This window comes from Caretta caretta, chromosome 1, assembly GCF_965140235.1.
Source record: "Caretta caretta isolate rCarCar2 chromosome 1, rCarCar1.hap1, whole genome shotgun sequence".
NCBI lineage: Eukaryota > Metazoa > Chordata > Testudines > Cheloniidae > Caretta > Caretta caretta.
Genome location: NC_134206.1, coordinates 290136815 through 290156427, shown reverse-complemented (window position 1 = coordinate 290156427; position 19613 = coordinate 290136815). Strand labels below are relative to the sequence as shown.

Here is a 19613-nt window from a genome sequence, read left to right as displayed (position 1 = left end):
AAGCAATTATATTCGATGAGATATCTTAATAAAAGACGCTGGTGTTTGATGACTGATGAATAGTCAAATCTCTAGAGTTTGAGTATCTTGTAATACATTTTATTAAGTAGCTGTTTGAAGTTGCAAGCCCCATGTGCATCCAACGGCAGAATTATGCATTATGTTTTAGGTGGTTATTTAACTCTGGATTATGAGCACTGATGAAAGTGGCAGAGAACATGCCTACCTATCCACTTGAAAATATTTATTGTGTACATGAGCTTGGCAAGTTAAAGTGTGTAGAAAAAATGTTTATCATTTTATTCTATTAGGGGAGTCAAAATGAAAGGAGTACTCACTATTAAGCATTTGGTCCAGTCACACAGTTGTCTCATGCTAATTTTTTTTAAAAAAAGCTAATAAAATCATAGGTACATACATTTGATGTTGGTTTGCTTGGTTGTTTTTGTTAAAATATGTTCTATTACAATCTGTTAGGGAAACACTAGCTTAACACTTCTAATTTGATATATAGCCATGTGATTTGCGTGACACGAATAAAGCTGAAGAAAGCAAAAAAGTTGCATGTTTTCATTAACTTATTTCATTTTAAAATTCTACAATGTTTTGTAGTTTTAAATTTGATGTTCCTGATGTAAGAAGGTACCATCTTACAATTGTAAGATGGTACCTTGCCATGATAATCTTTTTAAAAAAGAAAGTGCTTTGCTTAACAGATCTCAAATCAGTTGCACATAAATCATCCACATTACTTTAATGTAATTTGCATAACAATAAGCACTTATAAAAAAAAGCTCAGAGAATATTACTAAGGACGGCCCCATTAAACCCCCAAACAAAATATACACATCATATATTCAACAAATATTAGACCTATCCCCAAAAGTGAGCCATCTTGTTTGACCAGCATAAAAAGTTTGATGCAGTTGATCAGAACTATGTCTAAGACATGTTTACTACTTGCATTTCCATAAAATCCACTTTTTCAGCATTTAACCCTAAAAAGATTATATTATGAAAAAACTACACTTCACTCAGACAGAAACAAGAGGAAGTGATGGAAAAGAAGCTGACAGCTACATGAATGGTACATACACATAAGAGTACATTTAACCTTTATGTTGCCAGGAAAAGGCAGAATACAAACTCTTTGCAGAAAAGCTCCCAAATCACAAGTCAAAAGAATAGCAACCCTATTTAAAAATATTTTTTGTGCATGACTGATTATACTGTCAACACCTTCCATTAGAGAATGGCATAATAAACTCAGATGTCTGTGAGTAGCTTCTTTCCCATTATCCCCTCAGGCATTTCTGGGCATTTCCAATCCATTGGGATAAGTCAGAGAGCGACCAGGAACTCAGAACACTGACAGGTAGAGAGAATTTTTCAAGTGCATTGCAGTTTATAATACAGATTTTGCAGGGGTCTTAAAAACAGCCATTCTATTTTGACGTATAGCTACTACTGCAGATGTCTGACAGCAAATTGAGGGGGGGTGGGGAACCCTGATTACTTAATTCCTGAAGCAATTCTGAACATACAGCAGCAAAGAAGCCCACTTGAGTTACTTTCTACTGTAAAGATCAGGGCACAGTTCAGACACAAAGGACTTTCAATCAACAAATATTAATCGTCAACTTGAACTTATGCAGGAGCAATTATTTTTTAAAAGCCATGTAGTAGAAATATGAATGTAGTTACATTTATATATAAAAGTGTTCTAAAAAGGCTATCATATCACTTTACAACACAAAGTCGTCTAACAAAAGGCTTGCAACAGTAAGAATCAATTAACTGCACCTGAAATATTAACCACTGCTACAGACCCTGCTTGATTTGAAAGCTAAGATAGCTTTTCTTTCTAATTTCCTACCAGAAAATTTAAACAAATAAATAATAGTAGTCTAATGCTTGTAATACCTGCATGAGGCTCACATGTAGATATCTATCCAGTGTTAGCATTTTGTAATAAAAACAATATTGAATATTTATCACAACAGGAAAACATTAGGTTATACAGTGCTTACTTCGAAAATGCTCTGAAGCATAATAATAGACATCCTCATAGCCCTCATGGTAATCCTCCTCAGGTCGGTACTTTTTGCCTTTTCTTCTTCTCGATCTTCTTATCTGCTTCACAAAGCCCAAGAAACGTTCCATCTCTTTCACCAGCACACAGTTAACAGCCCAGTTTACCTTTTGCTGGTCTTAGCAGCTAAGCTTCACAAAAAGCTGATTGAGCATGAATGAACAGCAAATATAGATGGAGAGCTGCACCCTTTGACAGCCACTCTGATACCATTAAAAAAACAAAAAAAAAAACAAACACCAACAGTTTCAATTATGACAAAGCATTTTGTTTTACCTTTAAGAGGACCTTTATCAAATCCATTGTTTTTATGTTGAAAAATTGCAATCAAGGTAAAGAAGGAAATAAAGAGAAGTGTTTGATCACAATCAGCCTTTAAACAAAACAGAACAAAGTTCAGAAGATCTGCCTGACAGCAAGAGGAATCCCAGCACTAGAATTTCACTATCCTATGTCTCCATCATTTGAAGAGGAGCTGGGGGGCGGGGATACATGTTAGTCAATGGACTCAACCATATCTGAAGGCAAAACAGGTTTTCTGTAGCCTGTTAATAACTACCCTGATGTTTACTGTGGCACATGCTCAAGACCTCATTTCATTTCATTTGTTTTAAAAATGTTAACCGTGCTGATCCATTTCCGATACCTCACATGGTGGATGAATAAACAACAAAGTGGTTTAATCCATATAGATAGCCTACTCACCGATAAGAGTGCATGCTGAATGTGTTAATTGGAGCAGCAGGGAGAAAGCTCGTCAGCTGCTTAAAAATGACACGTTTACCCACAGGGCATTCATGTATTCCAATCATTGTTTGATCTAAATATTAAAATGCACTTCACAGACAAGCTCCTTATAGATCCAGCACGGCTATACAGTAATGCAAACAAAGAAAGCTATATCATGACCACACCGTACTGCCTACCCTATACTGTACTCATCTAAAATCCTAGCTGAGTTGTAAAACTTGAAAAATAACCCAGAGCAAACCAACCAGGCAGCAGAACTGTTCTGTTAGCAAAAAGCCTGAAAAGGTGCCCACATTCTTCTGACTACTTGTTTCTGCACTCCACAAGCATTCTCTAAGATAAGTCAGGAATTTCACAAGCATTTTTGACAAAATTCCCCTCCTTTAATAGGGAACAAAAGCAAATGTCCATTCAAATCCAATCAGTTGAACATTTACCAGTTTGTTTTTTAACCTCACCACCCCAGTAAACTGAGTGAGCTCTTTGTACAAGTAGGAAACCTCCAGTCTGCTGACACCTGTTTGGAATGCAATTAATCACATCAGTCAAATTATCTTGTACCTACTTAAGTACCACCCCGACATATCCTGTTCCTCCTTACTCTACGAGAGGATTACTTTGAAAGCCTGGTCACTAGAGTTACTTGATGAACAAGTCACTAATTCAATTCATTTTAGGTTATGTCTATACTCCGAGCTAGGGGTGTGATTCTCCTGCTTGCATACATATACTCATGGTAGTTCAATTACAACTAGCGTGAGTATCAGTAGCAGTGTAGCTGCAATAGCCGGGGCAGCGGAGGTGCAACTGAACCCTGCCCAGTACAAACACTCCTGAAATCAGAGGGTACCTACTTGGCACAGCTAAACCATGTCTTTGCTGCCACTGCCCATGCATGCTACTGCTGCTACACTACTCTTTATACTTATGCTAGCTCTTGTCAAGCTACTGGGAGTATTTGTACACAAGCTAGGGAATCATCACACCCTTAGTTCGTAGTACAGACATAGCCAGGTATCACAGCTCTCACATGGAAGTTACTTTTTGTTACATTCCTGAGCACTGAGATTGTGTGATAAAATGATCGAAAACAACATGACTGATTTTTTAAAAAGTAATAAAACTTCGTATAGGCATTTTTATGAACAGATCATGGCACCCTCCAGAATTTTAGTTACTCTCTCTTTTTGCTATTCTGCTTCCAAACAGTACAAAACATATTAAATGAAAATTGTGACACTTTTTATGCAAATATTTAGAGTATTATAGCAGGAGAGGCAGAGCCCCCTGAAGAGTTAAGTCTTATTATTATTATTGCTTACGTGCTCCCAGTCTATAACTCTCTCCCCAGCCCCTTTTTCAATTAGATATTAACAACATTCACCTTTTAGACCAAGGGTGGGCAAAATATGCCCCACGGGCTGGATCCAGCCCATCTAACATTTCTGTCCGGCCCGTCGGGCTCTTTGGCTGTCCCCTTGTGATCTCTGGACTGCCTGCCTGCCATGGCCCCACGCTGCTCCCAGAAGTGGCCGGCTGCTGCTGGCGTATCTCTGCACGCCCCTGGCGGGGGAGGTGAGGGGCGGGGGGAGGCAGCTCCGCGCACTACCCCTGCCCCCAGCACCGTCCTCAGAGCTCCCATTGGCTGGAAATCAGCCAATGGGAGCTGCAGGGGCAGTGCTTGCGGGCGCAGGCAGCGCACGGAGACCTACTGCTCCCCTCCCCCCAGGTGGCACGCAGAGACTTGCCAGCAGCAGCCGGCCGCAGCCACTTCTGGGAGTGGCGTGGGGCCACAGCACGCAGGCAGCCTTCCTGAGCCCTACTGCACCACCGGTCGGGAGCCACCTGTGGTAAGCACTCTCGGCCAGAGCCTGCATCTCACACCCCCTCCTGCACCTCAACCCTCTGCCCCAGGTCAGAACTCCCTCCTGCACCCAAACTTCCTCCCAGACCCCACACCCCATTCTGCACCCTAATCCCCTGCCCCAGCCAAGAGCTCCCTCCTGCACCCAAACTCCCTCCCAGACCCTGCACCCCCTCCACTAATATAGTAGAAATCTGCAGCCCATGATGATTTACCAAAATTCATGGAGTGGCCCCCCCTGCAAAAATTATTGCCCACCCCTGTTTTAGACTGAAATTTTCCAGACTCGGGCTCTACCTAAAGGTGATTTTTTTTTTAAGCAACTAAGTAAAAATGGTTCAGCCATTTTTAAATATGAGAGGGTGAAGAAAACTTTCCCCAATATAAAACAAACTTTGAGACTTTTTAACTGCCCTACTGTACGAGTGGCTAAGGGATGAAAATTGAAATTTGGCATGGATATGGCCTTCACTGAGGAAATGGGCCTCTCTTTATTATTATTATTAGTTCTGTTGTAACAGTGAGCCTCACTCTGGGATGAGGGTCCCATTGTCCTAGGCACTGTACACCCATGGACAGTCTACCCCTAAAGAGCTTGAAGTCAATCCCATGACTAGAGATAACAGATTGAGAAAACAAATATGAGGAGACAAGGTAACAACAAAACAATCATGACTAGTGTAATAAGCGAGACAAAGTGGCTGGCTTTAGAGAACAGATTTCTTGGTGCATTTGGGATGGTAACTAGATCTATGAAGGTAGATGTGGGGATCTGTGGATTTCTTGGATAGGGCTGTCGGTAGGATTCCACTAGTGAAACTGATCATGGTGTCCAGAAAGTAGATGCTAGTGTGGGAGTGTTCCAGAGAGAGTTCAATGAATGGGCTATAGTTGTTGAATTTGTGGTGGAAATCTGAGGGAGTTTAAGTGGTCTTGCCAGAAGATGAAAATATCTTTGATGTATCTCAGGTATATCATTGGTTTCATGGTGTGTTTGTACAGAAATCCTTCCTCAAGGTGGCCCATGAAGAAGTTGGCATCATCATGCCTACCTCCATAGATCCAGTAACCATCCCAATACACTAAGGAATCTGTTATCTACAGCCCATCACTCAGAAGCCACAAAATATGCTCCAAGGGAAAATTCCAGGATATGCACCTTAACACACTCAAAACCGCCCTCACTAAAACAAGGACACTGCACCAGAGAAGTAGATCACATCATGGAATGGGACATCCAAATACCCAAAGAGAACCAGCTTCAATACAGAAATAAACCCCTCCAACAGCACACCCTGAGCTGTCATCTACCATCCCACACAGAGACCCATATCATCAAACTACAGCCCATATTCCATGGGGACCCAATCTTAAAAGAAATCTTTCCTGAACCCCGGCTTCTGGCCTTCAAACAACCCCCCAACCTCTCCAAACTCATCATCAGAAGCAAGCTTCCCACAGACCAGAACTAGGGTTGCCAACTTTATAATTGCACAAAACCGAACACCCTAGTCCCGCCTCTTCCATGAGGCCCCGCCCCCCAGTCCCTGCATTCCTCCTCCTTTGGTGGCTCACTCTCCCCCACCCTCACTCACTTTCACTGGCCTGGGGCAGGGGGTTAGGGTGCAAGAGGGGGTGACGGATCTAACTGGGGGTGAAGGCTCTGGAGTGGGCCTGGAGATGAGGGGTTCAGGGTGTGGGAGGGTGCCCTGGGCTGGGGCAGGGGGTTGGGGTGCAGGGGCGTGAGAGCTCTGGCTGGGTGCAGGTTCTGGAGTGGGCCTGGGGTTAGGGGGCTCCATGTTTGTGGGGGGCTCAGGCCTGGGGGCTGGAGCTCAGGCTTACCTTGGGCGGCTCCTGGTCAGTGGTGCAGCGGGACTAATGGCTCTGCACTGCGCCCCGGAAATGGCCATCAGGTCCAGTTCCTAGGTGTGAGGGCCAGGAGGTTCTGCACACTGCTCTCACACACAGGCACCGACCCCCAGCTCCCACTGGCCACGATTCCCGGCCAATGGGAGTGTGGAGCCAATGCTCAGGGTGGAGACAGCACGTGGAGCCCCATGGCCCCCCGTCTAGGAGTCCGACCTGCTGGCTGCTTCCAGGGTTCAGCATGGTGCCAGGACAGCTAGGGACTAGCTTGCCTTAGACCCGCAGCGCCGCCAACCAGACTTTTAATGGTCCAGTTAGCAGTGCTGACCATAGCTGCCAGGGTCCCTTCTCGATTGGGTGTTCTGGTCAAAAACCAGATACCTGGCAACCTTAACCAGAACACACCTACTCAAAGTAGCACCAACCCCTGTCAGAACAAAGATCCAAAACCTGCGGACATATCTCCACTGCTACAATGATCAACACCCTCGTAACACACCTTTCAAGATCCATAGGTCCTACAAGCGCCAAGTTTCTTATCTGCGGGGTGTGCTCCCCCTAGCTCCACCCAGGCCCTGCCCCCACCCTGCTTCTTCTCCCAGGCCCCACCCCCACCCTGCTTCTTCCCACCCCCACTCCGCCCTGCCTCTTTCTGCCGCCATCCCTTCCCAGTTTCCCGCCCCATCTCCTGAGCACACTGCACCCTCGCTCTTCCCCTCAGCGCCTCCTGACACCATGAAACAGCTGATCCGCAGCAGGCAGTAGGCGCTGGGAGGGAGGGGGAGGCACTGATCTGTAGGGCCCACCAGTGGGCAGGAGGCACTGGGGACGTTCTGGTAGGGGGGCTGCCAATGGGTGCTCAGCACCCACAGAATAAGCGCCTATGATGGGTTCTACACATGCCTATCACAATATGTGGTGTACCTCATCCAGTGCACTGAATGCCTCCACAACAACTGTGTGTGTGAAACCAGTCACTAAGCTCTCAAATGAATTCACACAGGAAAATGTTAAAAGAGAAAAACACCCTATCACCTCTGGGTGAGCACTTTTCACAAAGCAATCACTATATCTGTTCTATCAGGCCTCATCCTCAAAGGAAACCTAAACATTTTCAAAAGATGAGCTGGGAGCTTAAATTCATCGCTTTGCCAAACACTAAAAATCAGGGTCTTAATCAAGACACTGCATTTATGACTTATTTCAACACTCTGTAACCCACTAGCCTCCCTTTTTGTCCTGTGACTACAGCAGTGTTAACGGGCCACTTCACCTTGAATGGTCCCTTAAAATATGTGCAAAAAGAAAAGGAGTACTTGTGGCACCTTAGAGACTAACCAATTTATTTGAGCATGAGCTTTCGTGAGCCACAGCTCACGAAAGCTCTGTGGCTCACGAAAGCTCATGCTCAAATAAATTGGTTAGTCTCTAAGGTGCCACAAGTACTCCTTTTCTTTTTGCGAATACAGACTAACACGGCTGTTCCTCTGAAACCTTAAAATATGTGCTAACTGCTTATGCTAAACTATCTGTTTGATCTTGTATTTAGCTGTGGTTTTCCCCTGAATGCATCCGATGAAGTGAGCTGTAGCTCAAGAAAGCTTACGCTCAAATAAATTGGTTAGTCTCTAAGGTGCCACTAGTACTCCTTTTCTTTTTGTGAATACAGACTAACACGGCTGCTACTCTGAAACCTGTATTTAGCTGTGACACTCTTAAATGTTTGTGTTCCTGTAAAGTGCTACAGTTCCCATACAGTGCTTTAGTGAAGAGGATTCACCCATTCACATAGTTAATCCACCTCTCCGAGAGGTGGTAGCTATGTCAGCGGGAGAAGCGCTCCCGAGTCAACGTAGCGCTGTCTACAAGAGGGTTAGGTTGCTATAACGAGGTCACTCAGGAGTGTGGGTTTTTAACCCCCCTGAGTGATGCAGTTGTACTGATTTAGGTCCGTAGAACTTTCCCAGACCTGAAGAAGAGCTCAGGGTAGCCCAAAAGCTTTTCTCTGTCACCAACAGCAGTTGATCCAAGAAAAGATATTACCTCACCCACCGTGTTTAATACTTTGGGACTTACACAGCTACACCACCACTGAATCGTGTAATAAGCACAGTTCTAGCACACCAACTGCCTGCCGATTTTCTAAAGAAAACTGGTTTTACTTGAAGTTTTGAGCTTTTGAAAACTGCATACTGAGCTTCCACAGTAGATTTTTTCCTCACAAAGCTTGTAAAGCACATAGCTAAGAAAGGGTTCATTGTGCACAAGTGTATGGCTAACTTAGCAAGGTAGTGAAAAAAATATACTAAAATACATCCCTGAAAATTGAGAGGGAGACCACCAGCTGGGAAGAGGTTTTTGCATTCCTTGTAAGGCATGAGAAGATTGAGGGCAGGTACCTGTGCAATTTCTAAGATGGGCAGGAGAGAGCCCATACCCTGATACGTAGTGCCCATTTTGGTCAATTTCACAGTCACAAGATTTTAAAAATCATAAATTTCATGGTTTCAGATCTTTAAATCTGAAATTTCACACTATTGTAACTGTGGGTGGTACCAACCCAAAATAGGGTCATGGGGGGTCGCAAGGCTATTGTAGAGGGGTCGCGGTATTGCCACCCTTATTCTGTGCTGCTGTCTTCAGAGCCGGGCAGCTGGAGGGCAGCTGCTGGTCAGGTACCCAGCTCTGAAGGCACCGCCACCACCAGCAGCAGCTCAAAAGTAAGGGTAGAAATACCACATCATGCCATGCCACACTCACTTCTGCACTGCTGTGGAGGCCACACTGTCTTCAGAGCTGGACTCCCAGACAGCAGCCGCTATGTTTCCTGCAGCCAGGGGAGGTTCCTGGAGATGGGTCTAACCTGACCTTGGGAGTGGCTCATGTAGAGGAAGAGGAAGTCCTGTCCCTGCTCAGCCTGTTCAGGACTAGCACCTGGAGCCTGGCGCTTGGGAGTTAAAGTGACCTTGCGGGGGGAGGGAGGTGAGTGACCACAGCGCTCTCCCTCCCCCCCACGCCCGAGTATGAGGCCCTGGGCGGTTGCCCACTCGCCCACCTGTAAGGCTAGTCCTGCCTTCCCCAAAAAGTGACCAAACCCTCCCACCCCCATACCCTGCCACCTCACTTCTATGCTGCTGTTGTCCACAGCGCTGCTTTCAGACCTGAGCTCCCGCCCAGCAGCTGCTGCTCTCCGGCCGCCCAACTCTGTAAAATCTGGTCTCCCCTATAATAGTCAGATTTCATGGTCCGTGACATGTTTTTCATGGCCATGAATTTGGTAGGGCCCTACGGATACACCTTAGTGTATCACTACAACAACTATTCATATCTAAGGTGCATAAATAGGGCTTTCCAGTGGACTCTAGCCAAAGAGCTAGTTGATTTGCTGACAAGTACTTTATTCATCTGTTCCCCTTTGTATAAATACCAATAGCAATGACTAATATTGCCAGTATCCTTATTTTAATTATTTTTTACTAGACCATGTATGTTTTTTGTGGGGGACTTCCACACAGCTAAAGCTTCAAGTATTAAAACCAAGCTACAGCAATCCAAAAATGATGTAAGTTACCAGCCCTCCAATTTCACACAGCTGTTATTTTTAAACCACTGAACAGATTTACTGTTATTTCTAACTTTCCAGAAAACTGTATATTTAGAGGCAGTGGTGTAATATCGTTAGAGATACATACCAATTTTTGTATCTAACTTCTACCCCCCAAGTTATAACTGCAAGTCTCACCAGAGCTTTAACTATGGAGCTATTAACAGTTACTGCCAAATACAACAGTTCAGAGTTATGGGAGTCTCAGCCTGTGCGTCATAACCTCCAGGTGGGCTGCAAAAAGCAACAAGGGGTCATGACCACTTTGTTCTTCTCATAGGCTAAATGGGATGACATCTCAGCTAGATGACAGGGGGGAGAAAGTCCTGTAATGGAAAAGATTGAGAACCTCCTTAAAGAACAGAAAATAATATTAAAAATTATCTAATAAAATATATACTGGACCAATGTGAAATGAAGTTATTTTAAATATGTAAAATAAACATGAGATGCTTCACCTATGCCTGTACATTTGAGGGGGAATTGCATTATTTGAGAAATATTACAAAATGAAGACTATTTCAAAACATATAGGCACAAAGGGGGTAGAGCTAAAAGTTCTGTAACAATTCCTGACTACTGAGTGCTTCACTGTGTAACTTTAGCAATATATTAGAACCATAAAATCATAGAATATCAGGGTTGGAAGGGACCTCAGGAGGTCATCTAGTCCAACCCCCTGCTCAAAGCAGGACCTAATCCACAACTAAATCATCCCAGCTAGGGCTTTGTCAAGCCTGACCTTAAAAACCTCAAAGGAAGCTTTGCATATGAAATATATATTTGATACATAGCATATGAAATATATATTTAATACATAGCCCATACTATATTTAATGTTTTTAATGTCTTCAATGTGTTTTACAAATATTAAGACTCAGAATATACCTGTGAAGTAAATGTTATTACCATCCCATTTTCAAATGAATAAGTACTGCATCTTGAATCAAATGTTACAAATACAGCATCCTAAAGTGAAAAATTGTCATTTCTTTTTCCATATCTATCCACCAATCTGTAGCCCACTCTTGGGAATATTTCATTTCTCACCGACAACACCGGGAACTCTTTTCAAAGTTTTGGCACCATGGGGTTTTTATAATCCCCACATAAAATCCTTCTAGAGTTTTAGCTAGAAAAAAAAAGGACTGAGGTAAAATTTTCAAAAGTGCCACAGTGACTTAGAAGTCTAAGTCCCATTGACATTAGCTCCTAAATGACTTCGTTTTTGAAAGTGTAATTCTGAGTAAGATGTGACAGGTTAAATGTGGCATACACTCTGGGCTGTGTTGACACTAGAATTTTTGGACCCATAATTCCCAACAGGTGCAAAGCCACAGCTGGAAGTTGTAATGTAGACAAGTCAGGCTTTTTGGATGATCACATTTCCAAAAGACTTAGCCAAAAATCTTTACATGTGTTGTACTCTCTTGGTCCTGATTAGAAGTAGTGTCTTTGATTAGCTTGGGGTGGGGGGAAGCCATGAAAGTTCAGGCATTTAGTTGTTTAGATGTTAACTGTAATTTCCATGAATACAATACAGTTCACAATTCAATTTTTGGCCCTTATGAAACTCTGGTGATGACAGCATTTCGTAATGTAGATATATGTCTGCTCTGACAATTAACTCATTTCATATAGGTTACCAAGACCCACACAGTGATACCTTTCAGATAATATCAAACCTGGGCCTGATTCAAATCAGTGACCTGCTGGCCAAAGGCTTCATGACAACAATAAAGTAAACATGACATTAAGATACTATGCTCTTGAGAGAGCTGAATTAAGACCTCTGCAGATATGTAGCATGAGATCCATATAATCAGGATCAGAGAATGCTACTGCTTCAAAATATGGGTTAAGATGTATAAGCTTCACCTCCCCATCTGTGGTAGCCATAGCAAATATTAGTTGTTACTATCAGTAAAAGCTCTACATTTAACACCCCTGTTTGCATACAATTATTGTTCACCACTCACGGAAGCATAAGCAAATATTTGGTTCTGAATGGAATGTGGTATAATAAAATCAATATATTCATAGATGCCCAGAGGAAAACTGTTCTGTAAAGTCTCACATTTCATAGTGAGTGAATGAGAATGAACCGGCTTGACAAGTTAGATACCAGAAAACAGCCTGTAGAACCTTGATCTGACTAGCATAAAGAAAGTTTATAGATGCCCAGGAGAGAAACTCGTCACCGAGCTCTACCTATTTTTTTTTAGAGTTAAACATTCCTGATGAAAGTTCATTAGAAGTGTAATAATGTATATAACATTTCATGAATGATAGACTTGTTTACTAAAGCATAAATCCACTTTTAAAAAGGTATTTGGGGAAAGAATGGGAGGAGGGTTAGATTGGTATTTCTGTCCATAATAAAATAGGCATGGCATTAAGATATTATGCATTTAAGAGAGGTTGACACCTCATTGGGCTTAAAGACGTGGACCTTGAGACCATCAGGACGCAAGGGAGAGAAGCAGACCTGCATAATGCTTCACTCCTCACCTACAGTATATAGTTCACAGCAAAAAAAGTCAAAGCTTTAAACAGGTGAGCTCCACATACCTGATCAAGCCAGTATATAACATTTCTGCTATTGAGAGGGAACACTGGGTTTGCCTCACTGAGTTCTGACTGGAGAACACACAAGCAAGAGAATGCAACAAGTTGGCACAAGAGTCCTGCTTAATATTACCCCTCTTGGGACAAAAATAAAGCTGCATTTAAATGGTTTCTGGAATTCGACTGAACACAGAAAATCTCCAAAGTACAAATCTCTTGAGTTACAGCATAGATTTTCCATGTGAAAAACTTAAATGTATTGCAGAGATCCAAGAGACAGGAGGGGAGGGCTTATCTTTTCCAGCCCTCTTGCAATTGTGGGATGAACATCTGATAATCTACAGTTTTTCAATGCCGAGACCAAAAATCACAGACATCCTGATTTCCAGAAGTTGTTTCCCTGTAAGAGCCTTGTCTTTCCTGACATTCTAGTTTCTCAGTTGCAGATGTGGAATTACATATTCTCAGGAGAGACTGTGGGTGATCACGTACCCTGAGCTAATAGCCTCTAGAACCAGTCCATCTGAAGCAGGCTTCTGAATACAGGTTCAATCTTCTTCCAACATTTGCCTGCTGAGACCATCATAAAAGTGTTGACTATTTGAAATATTATATTAACCTACCCTATCATTCAATATTAGATCAACTTCAAGATCCTGGTCGGTCCTCACCTTCGAAGTCCTTAATGGCCTAAGCAGTATTACAGGAAGAGCCTCCTCTATGCTACAGCTTCCCTAGCAATGGCACCAATTCAGACATTCTTGTGGGGGGAAAAGAAGGAGAAAATTCCAGTCCCCATCCACCTCATCACCCAGCAGAGACCCCATTCCAGTCCTTACTTCTCCCCTCCTCTTCCCTCCCGTTGGGACCCTGGGTCTCCCATGCCAGGGAGTCTCCCCCCTCTCTTACCTCTACAGTGCATAAGCCGGGGCTGCCAGGAATCAAGCAATCGGTGGACTCCCCTGCACTCCAGAAACAGACTCCTCATGCATCTGGTCAGCCCACCATTTGGCTCAACCACACCTCCATCTGGACAGAGGGGTGGCTGGGCCAAATTTTAGTGGCATTCCGTCTGCGCCACAGGAGCAGTGCACCAGACCACTCTGGCATTAGCCATACTGATTTAGTAGGGGCCCAATGCCTAAACATGGTCGGGCCACTGCCTCTCCAGCTCTGCAGCCTATGGACCTTTCAGCAAGTATTTTGTGCCAATTTTAGCCTACTTTACTTCAGTTCATGACTGGTCACTTTAAGTATTTACTATTAATTATTCACTCAAAGTCACACACTGTTGTTTGTTTCTGTTTCCTGATTAGAGGATACAAACTTTATAAACCTTTTCTGTTAATAAATTATCCATAACCATTCATAATTATTTGACAGATCTATTGTGCAAATAACCAGTTTTTCAAAATCGCTGTGCAAGCACTTCCAACATATACTCCGAGTTATTCATAAATGTTAGCATTCCTGATTGCTTTTGCTCTCTGCAAGCTTTCTAGCAAACAAATACACACTCACAAATCAGCGTATGACCAATGCTAATGCTGTGGAATGAGGAAAGGTAGTGGAGAAGGGATTAACTCACAAAAATACTGGTTAATTTTGTGAGAGAGAGAGAAAGAGCACGCAAGAGCAAGTGAGCCTATACATAGCTCGTAGATGTGCTGCAAACTGCTGTGAAATCTTCATAACCCTATTTAAAAGGGTCACTGTCAACTAGAATTGGTGAAAAATGTATGTTCTGAGGGAAAAGAATTCTAAGCCTTTTTTTTTTCTCCATTTAAAAAAGTTTCAGTGGAAATACAATTTATACATTCTATCCCGGGGTGGCCAACCTGTGGCTCTGGAGCCACTTGCGGCTCTTCAGAAGTGAATATGCGGCTCCTTGTATAGGCACCGACGCCGGGGCTGGAGCTACAGGCTCCAACTTTCCAACGTGCCGGGGGGTGCTCACTGCTCAACCCCCTCTCTCTGCCACAGGCCCTGCCCCCACTCCACCCCTTCCCGTCCCCTCCCCTCAGCCTGCCATGCCCTCGCTCCCCCCCTTTCCCCCAGAGCCTCCTGCATGCTATGAAACAGCTGATCGGGAGGTGCGGGGAGGAAGGGGGAGGCATTGATTGGCGTGGCTGCCGGTGGGCAGGAGGTGCTGTGAGTGGGAGCTGCTGATGTATTACTGTGGCTCTTTGGCAGTGTACATTGGTAAATTCTGGCTCCTTCTCAGGCTCAGGCTGGCAACCCCTATTCTATCCCTTTATCTGTTTTTTCTGTACCTGCTAGATGAACTGTCTCAAGACCAGGTCGCGGGTGGTCCAGCCTAGTGGGTGGAGCAGGAGTCAGAACAAGAGTCATAGTCTCAATGCCAGAGCCCAGGGTCAAGAGAGGGTCAGACTGAGGAATTGGAGCCAAAGGTCAGAATCGAAGTCTGTCCAAATGCCAGAGCTACAGATCAAGGCAGAGGGAGGAATCAGTGCAAAGGGTCAGAACTGGATTACCTGGAGTTGGGGAAGGCAGGAGCAACAGTGGTTCCTGTGCAGGAGCAAGGCGGGGGGGATAGCTCAGTGGTTTGAGCATTGGCCTGTTAAACCCAGGGTTGTGAGTTCAATCCTTGAGGGGGGCCATTTGGGGCAAAAATTGGGGACTGGTCCTGCTTTCAGCAGGGGGTTGGTCTAGATGACCTCCTGAGGTCCCTTCCATGATTCTAGGACTGGAACAAGATCCAGTGCAAGGATTAGGTGGGAGCAGGACAGAAGCAAGGCAAGCACAGGGAGACAGAATCCATCAGTCTGTGTCTTGAGCAGCCAGAGAGCTACTGCTGGGCTTAAAAACAAGCTAGCTAGCTTCCTCAGGCAATAGGTGGGGCGGTCTTTTAGCCTGCCTGGCTGATGTGCCCCAGCTTTGCTCATTAGGCCATCAGGCGACTGAGCAGGTTCAGCTACAGGGCCTGATTCCTGACACTAATAGCTGAAACACACAAAAGTGGATAAACAGAATCTAACCTGACACTACCACAGAGACACCCATTGCCATGATAAACACCAGAAAAGTCTGGATTTGCTTAGTGTTTCGAGTTTACTGACAGTGGCTCTACTGTTAAGAATTAACTAGGTTTTGTCTCTGACAGGACTTTAGAAATTCTCTAGAGCTGAAACAGTAGATTGCTTTTATTTAAAAAAAACCCTAAAAGTGAAAAATACTCTTTGAGGGGTCTGAATTGAGGGTATTTTGATCCCTGGCAAGTGTTTCTGGGAAAAGAAATAAATGGTCAAAAAGAACACTTCTGAAATCTTTCTTGGTATGTCTCACTCAATTTTGTACCCCTTTTGCACATAAAGTGTACATTGTACCAACTTCTAAGTTCATACAGAAGTAAATATGTCCCTCATTTGAACTATGAACTTCCATTTCCAACAAATCTTTTAGCCCTTTTCTTGAAAAATTGTTTTTCCCCCACTTAATTAAAAATAAAAACACCAAAACAAAGTTGAAGTTCAACATGAAGGTGGGAAGCAAGGAAGAAGAAAGGGAAAAAATGCATTAGACATTTCACTGGCACATGAATGCCTAACAGATATGTAAATTGATGATGTTGAGGTCAGAATTAAGGTTTTGCATCATACCATAATCCTGAGGGCATGTGCATTGTGTTACTTTATATCTGGAAGGTGACAGGGATTTAGCTGAATAAAGTTTAAGTGAAATTGACAAATGTGGTGTGTGTATGTTAAAGTATGTTACAGAAGAATACCTTAATTGGACATTTCTTTCCTTTTAAAGGTTTGTGTAGGATACTGTTCCTCTTATGCAACATTAGCTGGCTTTTAAAGAATTTTTTTCTTTGTGGAAATAGCAGAAATGGTTATGGAAAAGTAGTAGATGGATGCATTCACTTAGTCATCCTGTGTATCTTTCTACCACAAGCATTTCCTGCCCAATAAACCAATGTCCTCCCTGATCCTGTTCTATGCCCTGATCGTGCAATAAACACCAACTGGGTGTTGGGGTCTGCCCACATGAAACTCACTGCAGGATCCAGGCCACTACTTCCATAGTCTCTCACCTCACCTCTCCCATATAAAATCTAGAATAATTTTAAAATGAAGAGAGCTAGCATAATGTGTTGCACAAATACCTTCCAGATGTTATTTGATGTAACCCTTCTTCCCCGCCTCCCCATTGTCTGATGTCGACTCTCTGTATCATATCAAGACCAGATTATAAACTCTTCTGCACAAGGCCCATGTCTCTATTCTTTTTTAAAGCATCATGTGCACCTCAGATGCAATATAATCCTGCTTAATGTTTACTAACAATAACAGTAATTACCTGACAGCAGTGAAAATCTAATTGATATGTCCTTCTATGGAAAACATCCACCAAATTACACTGCGTGGTTAACCACAGAGAGGAATACGTGCTGTGACAAGAGGCCTTTGTCATTTGTTTAAAAATAATGAAGGAATGGCTAAAAGGGATAGAGGATAGGTAAAGGTGAGGAGTCTGACCACAAGACAGGGAAGCCAACAATCAGAAACTAAAGCACTGGAAAAAGCTCTCTAGATCCTGAAGGCAAAATGCAACCTGTAGAGTCATAAACTGCTGATGAACAGAAGGATTTTACTGTTGTGGAACTCAAACAAGCAATTTCTGTTCAATGATCAAAAAAGAGAAGTGCAAGCAAACACACTATTATGACCGAGTGCATTTGTGACTAAAAATATGTTAATATTTATCCAAATTAGGTAATCTGTCTACAATCTCCTGCCCCAGAGGCATAGACCAACAAAATGAGTAATAAAGAATACAGTTGAGGCAGGTTAACCCATCTCATCCACTCCCAAATCCCAATCTTTCCTTTCTTTTTTAAATATCTGAATGTACCTAATAATCCTTCTAAATAAGTAAGTGTATTTTTAACAGATTGTTGTCCTCGCATGGACATCAATGGTGAGAAACAATTTGGGTAAAAAAAATACAGATTAGATGGGCAACTTGAAAGGTATAAGGAGAAATAAAAAGATGTAAAATCACAATAAGGAGAACCCAGTAGGAAGCATCTCAGTTAATCTCATATCACAAAACCATGGACAATGACCACATGACACTCGCACAATAAAAGGGCCCAATGACTAGCTCCCACACTTCAGAGAAGGAATTTGTAGAATGGAGGTTTCTACACATCTTTATAGAGAATCTTTGGCTTCCTTTTGGTCTCTACTCCAGAGCCACAGAAGTAACACCATATTTAAGGTTGTAATTTACATCCAATCATAACCCCTTTTTTTAAAACTTCATTTGAGAGAGAGAAAAAAAACAAAAATGTCTCTGAAATTTCAGTGTGATCTTCTGCATAGGAGAATATTTGAGAAAGTTAGAAAGAAAATGGCCAAGGCATTCAAGAGATATCAGAGCTTGAAAAACTTGGAGCTAGTTCATGTTTGAAATGTTTCCAAGGATTTATTTGGAACCTCAAGCTCTACAAGGATCAGAATGGTTTCTTCAGTTCTCCTCTGTAGGAATTAGAGCCTTTGAGTACTACCTTGAAGAGGTAAATAGTATAATGTTTTGAACATCTGAAACTCCATCACCTCAACTTTATATGCCTGGGAGATTCCCTTCTCAGAGTGCTTTCTGCTCTCAGCTCCCTCTATCATCATAATACTTGCATAATTTAAGATTATGGATTTATATGTGAGTCAATGATTTGTACATATTTTACACATAAATATAGTAGCGATACAAGATAAAAATATCTCTTTATTCTTTTCTATACAAGCTTTTAAGAACATTATCCTTAAAGTAATATTTATCCTTGAAATCATAGTAATAATAACTCTTAGATATTCCGTGTTTCCTCTTTCTTTTTTTAAAAAAACAATAATTCCCAGACAAGACTATTTTGACTGGGAATTTCCTTGGATTTTATAAAATATTTAACATTTTTTCCTGTTGAGCTTGCAAGTTATGCAGAATGTTCTCTTCACCCCATGCTTCCCCTCCATTTTGCTTCCAACCTCATAATCCTCGCTATTTCCCCATTGTCACTCCCTGCATCATTGGCAAAGAAATATGCATATTATGTGGATTTATTTGGGAAGTTCTAGGCAGGTAGATGAGCAATCTCTCCTGTTCAGAATAGTCACTTTATCATCCTATATTGTTCTCTCTTCTCCTGATCCCCCAGAGCAGCCAGCCTGCCATCAAATGTGGTTCTCTGCCAGCCATTGTGGCTGTCTGCATTGGGACTACTTGAGGTAGGTGCTTTCTAAGCCCTATTCAGGCCATAAGTCACAACCAACAGTTTTGGAAGCACACAGCATTCAGCTGTGTGCATTCTGAAGGGTGTAAAAGATTCATATGTTGTTTAGGAAGCCCACAGAGAGCAAGTATATAACATTCAAAAGCTCAAAACTGGTCTAGGGCTCCAGTTCTCACCAAGACCAGCAAACCAAAATGAATTGAAAGTTTTTACAACAAACCATTTGAGTTGTGATGAGCCAATGTCCAAGAGGAAAGAGCAGATTTTGAAACCTCAAACATCCCAAATACTTTGTCCAGCTTGCTTCAACCTTTCCAAATCAGATGCATCGTTACCATTTTGCAGGCCCAATATATAAAGATACAAAATTTAAAAAATATGAAATTTTGTATTAGGAGAGGACTTTGTAAGCTGATCTGCTTAAACATGCTTGGGTCCTCAAATTTGATGAGCAGTGATAATTGTACTCTAGAATTCTATAATTCTAAATTGGAATGAACTATTAAAAACTACATGAGAAATTTACAAAAAAAACAAACAAAAAAAAAAAAACATTTCCCCCAGTTTTATATAGTCCTACTGCACAAGGTGTCAGACTACTGAGGGAGAG

The 19613-nt window shown here is 42.6% G+C and overlaps 1 protein-coding gene across 10 annotated transcripts in view; it reads right to left on the bottom strand.

Annotated features, from left to right (window-relative positions):
• Positions 1 to 19613, bottom strand: part of GRIP1 (glutamate receptor interacting protein 1) — a 560288-nt gene that overhangs the window by 355155 nt on the left and 185520 nt on the right. For 3 of the 10 annotated variants that reach the window (XM_048835826.2, XM_048835830.2, XM_048835831.2), the window contains exon 1: positions 2031 to 2345. The exons of 2 other annotated variants lie outside the window; for them this stretch is intronic. In XM_048835826.2, coding sequence (XP_048691783.1) covers positions 2031 to 2163 — 133 coding nt within the window. In that variant the 5' untranslated portion in view covers positions 2164 to 2345. Of the gene's footprint in view, positions 1 to 2030; positions 2349 to 19613 lie in introns of those variants that run through there. 5 more of the 10 variants (XM_048835824.2, XM_048835825.2, XM_048835829.2 and 2 more) reach the window with 4 other exon arrangements.